At 40.2% G+C, this 13,030-nt stretch overlaps 1 protein-coding gene across 3 annotated transcripts in view; it reads right to left on the bottom strand.

Annotated features, from left to right (window-relative positions):
• gak (cyclin G associated kinase) overlaps positions 1-13,030 on the bottom strand; it is a 132,645-nt gene that overhangs the window by 14,509 nt on the left and 105,106 nt on the right. For 2 of the 3 annotated variants that reach the window (XM_078214129.1, XM_078214132.1), the window contains 4 exons: positions 10,848-11,041; positions 7,623-7,778; positions 5,764-6,249; positions 2,748-2,906 (listed from right to left, as the gene is read on the bottom strand). In XM_078214129.1, coding sequence (XP_078070255.1) covers positions 2,748-2,906; positions 5,764-6,249; positions 7,623-7,778; positions 10,848-11,041 — 995 coding nt within the window. The remainder of the gene's footprint in view (positions 1-2,747; positions 2,907-5,763; positions 6,250-7,622; positions 7,779-10,847; positions 11,042-13,030) is intronic. The other variant, XM_078214130.1, reaches the window with a different exon arrangement.

Genomic DNA, 13,030 nt, shown 5'->3' with positions numbered 1-13,030 from the left:
TAAAGCATACTTTTGCAAAATGTCTTAGAAAAGCAACAAAAAAGAGCATTCTAGGTGAGGCCCCCTGAGAACGACAATGAAGACTTATCATATAGAATGGTTACAGCATAGAGAGGCATATTTGGCCCATTGTTTCTGTGTCAGCTCTGATAGCAACTCAGTTAGTCCCACTCCCTGTAATTTTCCCATAGTCCTGCAAATTTTTATTAACTGTTTTCTTTTGAAAGGCACAATTGCATCTATCTCCACCATGACCTCAGGCACTGCATTCCAGATCCTAATCACTCGCTGTGCAAAAAAAGCTTTTCATGTCGCCTCTGGTTCTTTGGTCATTCACTTTAAATTGATATTCTCTGGTTGTCAACCTCTTCTCCATTCTGTCCAGATACCTCCTGATTTTTAACACCTCTAACAAATCTCCTTTCAAACTTCCCTTCTCTAACGAAAGGTTTCTATCTTCGCCAATCTAAATGAAGTTCCTCATCCTGGGAACTATGTTTCTCGTTGAGCTGGAATGAGTGTTCTATCATGACTCATTACAATCTGTTTGCATTTGTACATTAAGCCCCTGTTTATAAAGCGCAGGATTCTTTATGCCTTATTAACACCATTTCTTGACCTGCTCTTCCACTTTCAAAGATTTGTGCACATATAACCCCATCACCCTCCTTGTTTCCACACCCCTTCAGAATTGTATCCTTTTTATTTAATTAGGCAACATGGTGGCACAGTGGTTAGCATTGCTGCCTCACAGCTCCAGGGGCCAAGGTTCGATTCCCGGCTTAGGTCACTGTCTGTGTGGAGTTTGCACATTCTCCTAATGTCTGCGTGGATTTCCTCCAGGTGCTCCAGTTTCCTCACACAATCCAAAGATGTTCAGGTTAGGTGCATCGGCCATGCTAAATTGCCCCTTAGTGTCCTGGTATACATAGGTTAGAGGGATTAACGGGGTAAATATGTGGAGTTATGGGGATAGGGCCTCGGTGGGATTGTTGTTGGTGCAGACTTGATGGGCCGAATGGCCTCCTTCTGCACTGTCGGGTTTCTATGATTTTGTATTTGCTTTCCTTATTCTTCCGAACAAAATGTATCACTTCACATTTCTCTGCATTAAATTTCACCTGCCACATTACTGTCCATTCCATCAACCGTTCTACGTCTTCTCATCACTATTCTCACAGTTCACAATATATTCAAGTCTGTTTGAAGTTTTATGGATTTTTCACATCTTACAAAATATGAGAGCAAATAAGGCCAATCAACTTTGGTCAAGCACTCACTTACTTTGAACATCAGTAAATTAAAGAAATAAATGATTAAACCGTGCAAGTAATATTTACTGAAGGGGAATTTCAAGTGAAATGTGACAAGATCTATAGTGTTTAGAAACATCAAGAAACCCAAAACCTTACTCCTAATCGATAACACCAAGTAAAGATTGTGTGAAGTTGCAAATGATATCAGTGCTGAAGAGTTAAATTTCAAGGAGAGGTTTGCAAGAACTTGACTTGTATTCCATTATAGATGATTGAGGGGTCTAACTGAGATATTAAAAATGCTAAAAGGTTAATACAAGAGTAGATACAGAGAATCTCTTTCCTCTGGTAGGGGAATCCAGAGAACAAGAGGCTATCTTAAAATTGCTAGGAAATTCAGGAGTGAAATCATGAAGCACTTCTTCACACAAATGGCAGTAGAATTGTATTTGTTTTAGATAAGAATATCAAGGGATATTGATCGAAGGCAGGTAAATGGAGTGGAGGCACAGATCAGCCAAATCTAACTGAACGATGGAACAGACTAAAATAATTGAATGGCCTACTCCTATTCCGAAGTTTCTGGACAATAAGTTGAATCACAAAATCACAGAATCCCTACAGTACAGAAGGAGGCCATTCAGCCCATCAAGTCTGCACCAACCACAATCCCACCCAGGCCCTATTCCCGTAACCCCACATATTTACCCTTTAATCCCCTGACACTAGGGTCAATTTATCATGGCCAATCAACCTAACCCGCACATCTTTGGACTGTGGGAGGAAACCGGAGAACCCAGAGGAAACCCACAAAGACAATATGCAAATTCCATCCAGACAATGAGCAAACTCGACACAGACAGTGGCCCAATGCCAGAATTGAACCCAGATCCCTGGTGCTATGAGGCAGCAGTGCTAACCACTGTGTCCCTGTGTCGCCCTGAATCGTTCTCAGATATTCATGGCAACAGACTGGAATGTTTTCTGTCTGTTTATAAGCATTTTTTAAAAACTAGCACTAATTAATGTATTCTACCAGGACAGTTAATTAACTACTAAATCATACACTGCTAAAAACAAATTTCAGTTCTTATTCAAGCAAACATGTATTTGACAATATTGATTTCTTTAATTTGTAACTAAAATACAACAGATCCATAATGGACTCTGTAAACCAGAAATTTAAAAAATGCATTCTTTGCTATAAAAGGGAATAATTGTTTTAAATATTCATTACATTACAGACAATGTTTTGTGCAAATTTTATTTGAGTGGTGAGGATTTTGAATTCAAAAAACTTTCACTGCAATATCCCTCGTGGACAGGATAATGGTCTTTAACATTAAATAGGGATGGTAAGAAACTCAGTACTTGAAGTATGAAGATAAGATGGACAGCAGATATGATCTGTAAACACAGCCTCTCTATTGAATAACATAAGTCCAAAACAAACAATAGAGGAAGAATTAAATAAAATCGAGGTAACCTTACCCATACTGAAGAAATCTGAACTTGAGGATGGATGAGGCATACCATTTGTGGATGAAAAAGTAGGAGCATTAGGACTAAAAAACTGTCCAAATAAATCTGGCTCAGTTTGATCAGGCTTAGCTGTTGAAAATGCAGCACCAAATGGATCAAAGGAGTCTGCTGAAAAATAAAGTTTACCGGCAAATAAAGTTGATTTATTACCATGCCTGTCATTAGTCAATGAACAATGTAAAATGCAGAGTGTACATTACTGATTTAACCAAAAAGTGAGGAGCTGACTAGAGAGAAGCTTTACGTAGGCACGAGTTGAAGTGTCAATCAATTTGACACATTGACAATAAAAACAAAATGGTGCATATTCTGTAGATCTGAAATAAAAACACAAGTGCTGGAAAAACTCAGCAGGTCTGGCAGTAGCTGTGGAGAGAGAAACAGGCCAGAGCATTACGTTGTTCGGGCAGATGCTCACCTGAACTCGAAAGGAGCACATGTCCTGATATCATCGCGCACTTGCACAATATTTCAGTTAGTGGGCACGTGGGAGGTGTGTTAGCACACCCACCGATAATCAAGCAGGCTATTTAGCTAATTGAGGGGCCAACTGTATTTCTTCAGAAGGAACTCTTCAAAATGCAGCTAATGAAACAACAACAAAACTTACTCCAACTTATAAATCAAAGAAAGGGTTTAATAAAGAAACATCATTACTTCAAACTTGGGGCCTCACCCTGGGCCACTCCAAGCTTCCCACAATTCTACATAGTCCTTATTTATAGTGATCAGTTGGTCAGCTGACTATCACATCACTCTATGATTGGTCCATGTTTTAGTGGGTCAACTGACCCTTACAACTTGTTCCCATTGGTCACATTACATCCAATACAAATTTGTCATTGGTTACTTTCTAACAACTGAATGCAATTTTATGAGGCCGGGCTGCTTTAACGGTTGTTGGGTGCACTGATTGGCCAAGCGGCTTTTATATTTTAGCTGCAATCTGAATCTAGGGCAAGGATGAACTGTCAGGGCTGAAGCAAAATTAGCAAATGTGTCTGGAGACTGAGATATATGTACGATTGTGCTGCCTAGACACTTCTGGCATAGTTTTAACATCAATATGTATTTTTCACAGGCAAGCAACTCCCGGAGACAGCTCTGCAGAGGCTGACCTCTGAGGGAGCACATTAGAAGCACCAGCACACACACCTCCTTTTTCTTGGGTGCCCATCCTCTTCCTGCCCTTCCAGACAGCGCTGAGCCTTTCACCGAGCAAGTTGCACACTGGATGGCCATTAATTAGCCTGGGGCTAAATGGGGCTAGGAACGCCTTTCACATTTACTTCCAGGCTTGCCAAATGCGTGTCCAATGGGTCAAAAATTCAGGTCAGAACATTTTAAGCCCAATATGACTCTTCTTCAGAACTGGCATATTTGCAAACTCATCTTTTAAGATCATTCAGCATGACTAACATTTCAGAACAATAACTGAGTAAGGAATAGTGCTAAAATACCCCTACACTTAAATTTCTGTTTGTTGATTTATGGAGGTGTATAATGGATAATAGCCTCAAATTAAAGTAGGTAAGCAAAGTGACCATTGGGGACTTATGGATACCCTTTTTATCATGACGATTGATCAGGAATAGGAACACGTTTTTCAAAAGTTTCTTCTGATCAAGTGCACCCAGTCTGAACTGATATATTCAAGAATTTAGAAGGAAATATTTTATTCCACGCTGCAAGATTCTTAATCAACGACTAACAAAATGGCATTCAAGCCAACAGTTTCAACTCTGCCCAATACAATTCATGTGCAAAGTCACTTTCTAGTTACACCTACCATTCACAATTCCTGGTTTACGCAAAGGTTTGAAAATGTGAATAAAAATTCTGTTCATCTATTCTTTTAAATGGAAACCTCACCATTTTGTCAAAATCATTTCCTACTCCACTGATAACTGGGGTAATGAGAAAAAATACAATTACAATTATGCATACTGCACAAAATTAAAAAGATCCCTTGTCCTTCATAAAAAAAATAGGCTGGCGTACTTAAAGATAATAAAATAACTAGAAAAATAAACATCAGAAACTAATCAAAATTGAGGTGCTAAACCTCCCTTTGGGTAAATAAGGAACAAAACATCTGCATTACTACAATAATGAAGCTCAGGCACATTGTCAGCTCAAGTATTAAATGCATTACTCCCCCTTAGCATGCCACATAGAAATACAACAATGTATTATAGGTTAACCCTTATTTCATGTTAATTAAGTCACAATGGACACTGATGATTGGAAGGGTCCTCTAGTAAAATTATGTAATTCGAGAGAGACGAGTTTATTGTGCTGAATAATTCAAGATGAGTTACACAAATATCATATTTACGGTGTGCAGTCTCACACTGTTTCACAATTTTGCCCCTCCCGTATTGCACGTTCCAAAACTAACATGAAATTTACAGAGGCAGTCTGGCAACTTCAGTCATATTCTGTTTCGAACCAGGTCACACGATCAAGTGCCAGGGTTGCTCAACACGCAAACCTATTTGGCTTGGGGCAGTGAGTTTATGAGCAATTTTCTGCCAGTAGATAGAATGTTTCCAAGAGACAAATAGTTTCAGTTCAGGGAGGGGGCGGCGGTGGTTGTGATGGTGGCAGGGAGGGAGGGGGAGGGGGAGGGGGAAGAGAGAGAGAGATGGAGAAGATAAACAGATACAACAGCTCAACCACTTTGATATCTATCTCCATCTAACCTTCAGTAAAACAGCAACTATAGAGAACTCTGCAGTCTGTGGTATTAGAAGGTGCCTGATGCAGAGCACAACACAAGAGCAAAACTTTTGAGGGGAGGCAGGGAAACATGAAAATATTTTCGCCAGACACATTAACACCCTTTCTATTTCAATTTCTAGACCAATCACTCCATCATTGAACAAAAAAGCATCCAATATTAACATATTAACAGTTCTAGTTATCTGGCAGTTGTGTGATATCCATCTGTAGCAATACCTACCTGCCGAAGTCTGCACTGTAGAAGGTACAGGAACTGGTTCCACTCGGGGTGGAGGTGCCCCACCAAAAAATAAATCGTCCCCTCCCCCAATAAGATCAGCCGAGAACTCCTGCTGCATTTCTGGTGGGCCACCAGCAAACAAATCATTCAGCAGGTCAGCATTGCTCGATGAACTCTTCATTTCCACTGTAAGAGGGGCAACGTCAGACTGGACATCACTGTTCAGTCCAAGTAAATCCACATTGTCCTCAGTAGGAGATTCTGTAGTTTGCTCTGCTGGTCCTTCAAAATCTGCTTCAAAGAAAAAGTTCACAGTGTTTGTTTGTTCTGGCTGAGTTGGGCTTTCTGGCTCATCAGCCTTCACTGTGCTGCGCTCACTGGAAAAAGCAGCAAAATCATCATCTGATGGCCCACTGTCATCCACCAAGCTTGGGTGACCTTCATCTGGAGACTGTCCTTCAGTGGCCCTAGAGTCTTCTTTTGTTTCTGATAAACAAACAAAGTGTCAGACCCAAACTGGCTAGGTTCACACAAACTATTAAAATCACTATATGCAAATATATTATTTACATTTTAACTTGTTTCTGCATTGTCTTTAGATTATAACTTGTAACAGGTTATAGTTTCAAGGTAAATAAATGGCTTTGTTATCTCAACAACCTATTATATTTCATGTCAGCTTGGTCAGTGAATTGGTGAGCCATTTGACCATGAGGGTCATAACAGCCAGCTGGTTACCAAACGCAAGCATTTTGCTTAAGAAACTCTGGAGAAAAGCACAGGAAAATGCATTGAATTTCCCTCTCCTTCATTCAGAAATGCAGAGTTCAATGGATGTCTTCCCACCAGTTGAGGCCAACTAACTCAGCACAGATGGGAGACCTGCCTTGTGCGTCTCACACGTGGCAGTGCACTAATCCAATTGGAAAATCTTCTACAAAAATCTGTGCATTTCCTAGATGGCTCAGCTTGTGTGCCCACAGACAAGTGGGAGTTCAAAGTTGATGGGGAGTTGAGGCAGGAGTGGAGGAAGTCTTCAATAGCATGATTTCAAAGCAGAAAGTCAAATTTAAAACAATCTAATTTTGAAGAACCAAAAACAGAAAATGCTGGAAAATCTCAGAAGGTCTGACAGCGTCTGTGGAGAGAGAATAGAGCCAACGTTTCGAGTCTGGGTGACCCTTTGTCAGAGCTCGAAGAATATTTGAAACATAACAAAAGTTTGAAACAAAAGAAAAGTAGGCTAAAAGTAGAGGATGCTCTGCTGTTGGTAGACACAAATATTACCTTGTCCCTAAATAAATTAAAGCAGTGCACAAATTTAATGGCATTCAACACCGGCTGACTTCAGACATTCTACATGCTTAATATTACTCAGAACAGTGTCTGCCTAATTTGCCACAGTGAAATAATTATTTGTATTTTTGGTACTTTTCCAAAGTTTCTGTGTAAGAGTACAGTTTGAATCTAGGTTTAACTGATTTCACAAACACAGCAATGTGCGTATTCGGGTGGCTCACTAACCTGAATAATGGAAGAATAGGAGCTCAGTGAAGGAGGAAGGTCAACATCAATGCTTGCCCTCCAGACAAATAATTTATGAAGCTTGTCCAATATTGCTCCACAAGGTGAAAAACCTAGTAGTTTTACTTTGTTGTGAATTTAACAGCAAGCATACTTAACTTTTTAATATGTTATTGTAACTGCAATACGTGCTTCTTTGGCAGGTGCAGTGTAATTTTGCTTTCAAATAAATACCCATGCAAAATAAAAATCAAGAATTATTTTTTTTAAATGAAACCTCCACTTACTGCACTGGCTGAAACCTGACCAATTCATCAAAATCACGCAACGCTCACCTTCCCAATTTAGTGTTTCAAAAAAGCTGCTGGAGGTATCACTGTTCTGATGTGATGCCTCATCTTCACTTGTATTTTGTGAAGCATGGTCCGATTTAGGGGTCTCTGCATCATACTGTGCTGTTGATCCTGGCTGTCTGGGTAGTTCAGGTTTTCCTTTGTTTTGAGAGAAAAGAAATAAAGCTCAGTTCTTTAGGTATACCTTTCCTTCAAATCAATGGGCTTTCCTGAATTTTACAAAATTGTTCTCATACTGTGGCAGCATACTAAGATTCAAAAACCAAAGTAGGTGTCTTCACTAAGCAAGTTCTATTTAGAAAAGTTATTCCGACCTGTATAATAAAAAATCATGTACAAAATCTAATGAAATAGTTATGTGATTCTCAGTGTCTATTAAGTATTAATATGGCAATGCATGCTGCAGAGAAAGTGCTGGAGCACTTCACTGTCTGAAATAGTTCCTTACACGTAAATTGTTACTGTATTGCCTAGGATTGCGGGCGGCACGGTGGCACAGTGGTTAGCACTGCTACCTCACAATACCAGGGACCCAGGATCAATTCTGGCCTTGAGTCACTGTCTGTGTGGAGTTTGCACATTCTCCCCGTGTCTGCACGGGTTTCCTCCGGGTGCTCTGGTTTCCTCCTACACTCTAAAGATGTGCAGGTTAGGTTGATTGGCTATGCTAAATTGCCCATGCTAAATTGCCCCTACTGTCAGGGGATTAGCAGGGTAAATATGTGGGGTTGCAGGAATAGGATCTGAGTGGGATTGTGGACAGTGCAGGCTTGATAGGCTGAATGGCCTCCTTCTGCACTGTAGGGATTCTATGATTCACGCTTACAACAAATGTGTCTATAGATATAAGAGTAGTAGGACAACAGTGAGGGGTGGAATAACCAAAGTTATGTATTAACTGTATTCTGTATTATGTATTCTGATGGATTTCTAAGTACTAGCAAGGGTGAAGGATCAAAAAATATGTCTGAACCAATTCTTTAAGCTGACTTACACAGCTCAGTTTAGTGACCATTGTGTCATATGGTACAGAAACAGGCCATTCGATCTATCGTGCCTCTATCAGTTTGATGAAACAGCTATCCAGTTCATCCCACTTTCCTCCACTTCTCCCATAGCTTTGTAAATTATTTTTCAAGTTTTTGTCCAATCTTCTTTTAAATGTCACAACTGAATCTGCTTCCACCACCTTTTCAGGTAGTGCATTCCAGATTATACCAACTCATTCTGCGTAACAATATTTCTTCATCTTACACTTTTTGCCAATTATCTTAAATGTGCCTCCTGATTATTACCCTCCTGCCACTGGAAATAATTTCTCTTTATTTATACTCACACAATCCTTCATAATTTTGAACATTTCTCCTTTACCTTCTCTGCTCCAAGGGAAATAATTCCAGTTCCTCGAGTGTCTACACAGAGCTGAAGGTCTTTATCCTCACTACTACTTTAATAAATTTCCTATGCCCTCTCTCTAAAGCTTTGCCACCCTTCCTAAAGGGAGTGGCTAGAACTGTACAATTTTTATGGATGATTCATTAAAGTTTAGCAAAGCTTCCTAGCTTTTGTACTCTATGCCATTATTTATAAAGCTTCTATTTAGAAACAAATAACCGAATCATCTTGTCCTGCCACCTTCAAAGACTTGTGTATCTTGTCAAAGGAAAGGTTACTAACCACGAGGATAGTGACTGCAGTTTGAAATATTCCCTACAAGAATGCAGTATGTCACTGCAGAGTAATGTCACCCTTACTGAGCACAAAGGTCACTGGTAACATCTTCCTAATGTTGGCAAAGCCTGAGATTACAGCTTCTGAAACTGTTTGCATGTTATGAATCTGCTTAATTTTAATCTTTGATGTCAAACAAGCATCTATAGAACTTCCTGAGTTAGATTGTACTCCCATGTACTACTCGACATTGTTTCACACTTAACTTTGAACTACGCCTGCCACTGATCTGCCTGTTTGCTTAATCCACGTTCTCTGGCATTCTTCTGCTCTCTTCCTTTCAAGTCTAATCTTAATGTCAACTTCACACTTGGCTGTACTCCATTTGTGATGATGTGGAGATGCCGGCGTTGGACTGGGGTAAACGCCCGAGGTGAGTCACCTGAAGAAGGGGCTAAGAGCTCCGAAAGCCTGTGTGGCTTTTGCTACCAAATAAACCTGTTGGACTTTAACCTGGTGTTGTTAAACTTCTTACTCCATTTGTGACACAGTTGGAGTTTCAATCGTTTCATTTGAGGAGAATTTTTGGTTTCATTTATTCTGCGTTACGGATACAAAGTTAACCTCAGGTTACAAATAGTTAAATAAGCTCTAAGAAATTCAGTAATTTCCGACTTTGAACTTGGATGTGTCTGGTTGAGAATTAGGGCAATTAACTGGTCACTTACAGGGATTTATAAGTTTTACTAACATTTCACAGAATTACAGGGTCTTCATGAGCCTCGCTCGATAAAAGGTGGTGACAAGCAAGCGGGAGGTCAGTGAGCACCTTGGATATCATGGTGGTCTGCTGTGCACTTCATAAACTGGTGTTCTAGAGTGGCAAGGTGTTAAATAATGAGAATGTCAAGTATCATAATGCCTCCTCTGATAAAGAGGATGTGGAGGCAGCTCCTGACCAGGTGATGTATGATGAAGGACCCTGGGGATCACAGACAAGGATGCACAAAAGGGAGGCGTTTCTACAGAGACATTACATATGACCTTTACAACCTATTAGTTTCATACCAATGAAGCCTAATCTTCCTGCAGCACTGTTGTCGCCTCCTTTACTTTTCCTTTCATCCTCCTGTGCTCATTTTAACACTGCATATTGACATTAGAAAAAAATCAGTACATACCTAATGTGTGCTATCCTTAGAGGAAATGAGATAGCCCTTAAAATGGTTTGCTATTATATACACAATAATGTCGAGGTGCATTGATTGAATGAAAACCCAGTGCTGTTTTTACCAAGCCCATGTCCCTCTTCACTCACTTTCTTGATGTTTCTTCACTCATATCCTTAATATCATCTGCAAGGTGTTTATATACTTTTATTTGCCCTGATGATTTTGATTTTTTTGTGGCTTTCTGTAATCATCACGCTACTCACTTTTGTCCCATATTCTTTGCCCTTACATTTGTAATGACATAAATTTCTTTCCATGAGTTGCGTATATGGACAAGATATTGGTTTGGGACTCTAAAACTTACCAAATTTAGATAACATCTCTTGTTGTTCTTCGCGACTAGAGAAGAGAATTTTGGGATTGAGTCCCTTTGTCATTAAGTTTTCCCATGGTGGCGTATTACTGCTGACATTGTCTCGAGGCTCTACCTCCACTTCGAGAGTTACCTGGAAAAGGTCTGGATATTTCTCCTGAATGTCACATGCATCAAGATCATACCTGCCACATAGAAACACCATTTCATCAGAATTATTTTACAAGAATTTACATTTATGTATCACATTTAACATAATAAAATGCCCAATATGCTTCACAGGAGAGTTATAAGCAAAATATGATACCAAGTCACAGTGGTATTAGCACTAGAGTATTAATCCAGAAACTCAGCTAATGTTCTGGGGACCAGGATTCAAATCCCGTCATTGCAGATGGTGGAATTTGAATTCAATAAAAAATATCTGGAATTAAGAATCTACTGGTGACCATGAAACCGTTGTCGATTGTCAGAAAAACCCATCTGGTTCACTAATGTCCCTTAGGGAAGGAAATCTGCCATTCTTACCTGGTCTGGCCTGCATGTGACTCCGGGTCCACAGCAATGTAGAATCATAGAATCTATGGCATGGAGACAGGCCCTTCGGCCCAAACTGGTCCATACCAACCAAAAAGCTCATCTAAGATAACTCCATTTACCTGCATTTGGCCCATATCCCTCTAAATCTTTCCTATCCATGTATCTGTCCAAATGCCTTCTAAATGTTGTCAAGGTCCTTGCCGCAACCACTTCCTCCAGCAGCTCGTTCCACATACGTACCACCCTCTGTGTAAATAGGTTGCTCCTCAGGTTCCCATTAATTCTTTCCCCTCTTAACTTGAACCTATGCCCTCTAGTTTTTGATTCCCCAACCCTGAGAAAAAGACTGAGTGCATTCACCCTAGAATCCACAGCACGGAGACTCTCAACTGCCCTCAGGCAACTAAGGATGGACAGAAAATGCTGGCCAGCCAGTGATGCCCATGTCCCACGAATGAATAAAAAAAAAGGAAAGATGACCAAATGTTTGGTCAAAGAGGCAGGTTTGAAGGAGTGTCTAAAAGGAGGAAAGTGAGGTAAAGAGCCAGAAGCTGTAGGCAGCTTAGGATCCAAGGAAACTGAAGGTACAGTCACCAATGTTGGGGCGATTAAAATTGGGGATGTACATGAGGACAGCATGGGTATCTGTAGAAGAATGCAGAGATAGGGAGGGCAAGGTCATGGAGGGATTTGAGAACAAGGTTGAAAACCTGTTAAGTGCCCAGCCACATCTGGTAATATTGACTTTTACTTTCTGTCCATTGGACAAGTAGACATCAAGTGGATGGCTATACTATCTGCCATATCCTTCCAGATCTCTTTTCCTTGGACTTAAGGCAGTGGAGACGAGATTTGTAACAAGCGAACAGCCAGAATGAGAAGGAGTAATGGTTTTACTGGGGACTAGGTGGAAGTGGTTGTTCAAATAAGTTGCTGAAGAAATATTGTGGCAAATGGAGGGCCAGAGGCCAGACAGTTGGGATTTTGATAGTGCTGGTGTAAACATATTGACGCATAGTTTTTTGCAGGGGCAGATACAGAAAGAAGCAAGGTTGGGATGTGGAAGGTGGATGTGGGTGGAGTGTGATAAAAATAAATGATCAGAGATGGACTTATTTCTGCTTGATATAATTGGACTAGCAATCATCATATGAAATGGCAAGGTCAAGGTGATGGCTGTGAAAATGGATTTGGGAGTTAATATTGGGGGAGAGATTTAAGGAGGCAGAGATTTAGTGAACATAAGAAGGCACTGAACTCAGAGGAGAGAAAGAACGATGAGTTGAAATTCAAGTGTAACAAAGAGGCTTACAGAGGAAAGCAGTGAGGATATCGTAGTGACAGTAATTTATTGCACTTGAGAGGACAATGACTTTGAATGAAAGGTAACGAGGGTGGCAAGGTGAGACGCTCGAAAGAGGAGAAATTGCCAGAGCAGTAGGGGATCAGGCCAAGGTCTGATCTTGTAATAAATGCCAAACCACTATTGTGACAGTTTTGAGGTGACAAGTGTGGGAAGTGTAGGGAAAACCATCTGTTCATAAACTGTATTTTTCTTTTAAAATTTGCAAGGACATTGCATTATTTGGACACTTGGATTTTTCCTAAAGAAGGTCATAAGTTCAACATCGACT

Source organism: Mustelus asterias, chromosome 6, assembly GCF_964213995.1.
Source record: "Mustelus asterias chromosome 6, sMusAst1.hap1.1, whole genome shotgun sequence".
Lineage (NCBI taxonomy): Eukaryota > Metazoa > Chordata > Chondrichthyes > Carcharhiniformes > Triakidae > Mustelus > Mustelus asterias.
This window is presented reverse-complemented; position numbering and strand designations above follow the sequence as displayed.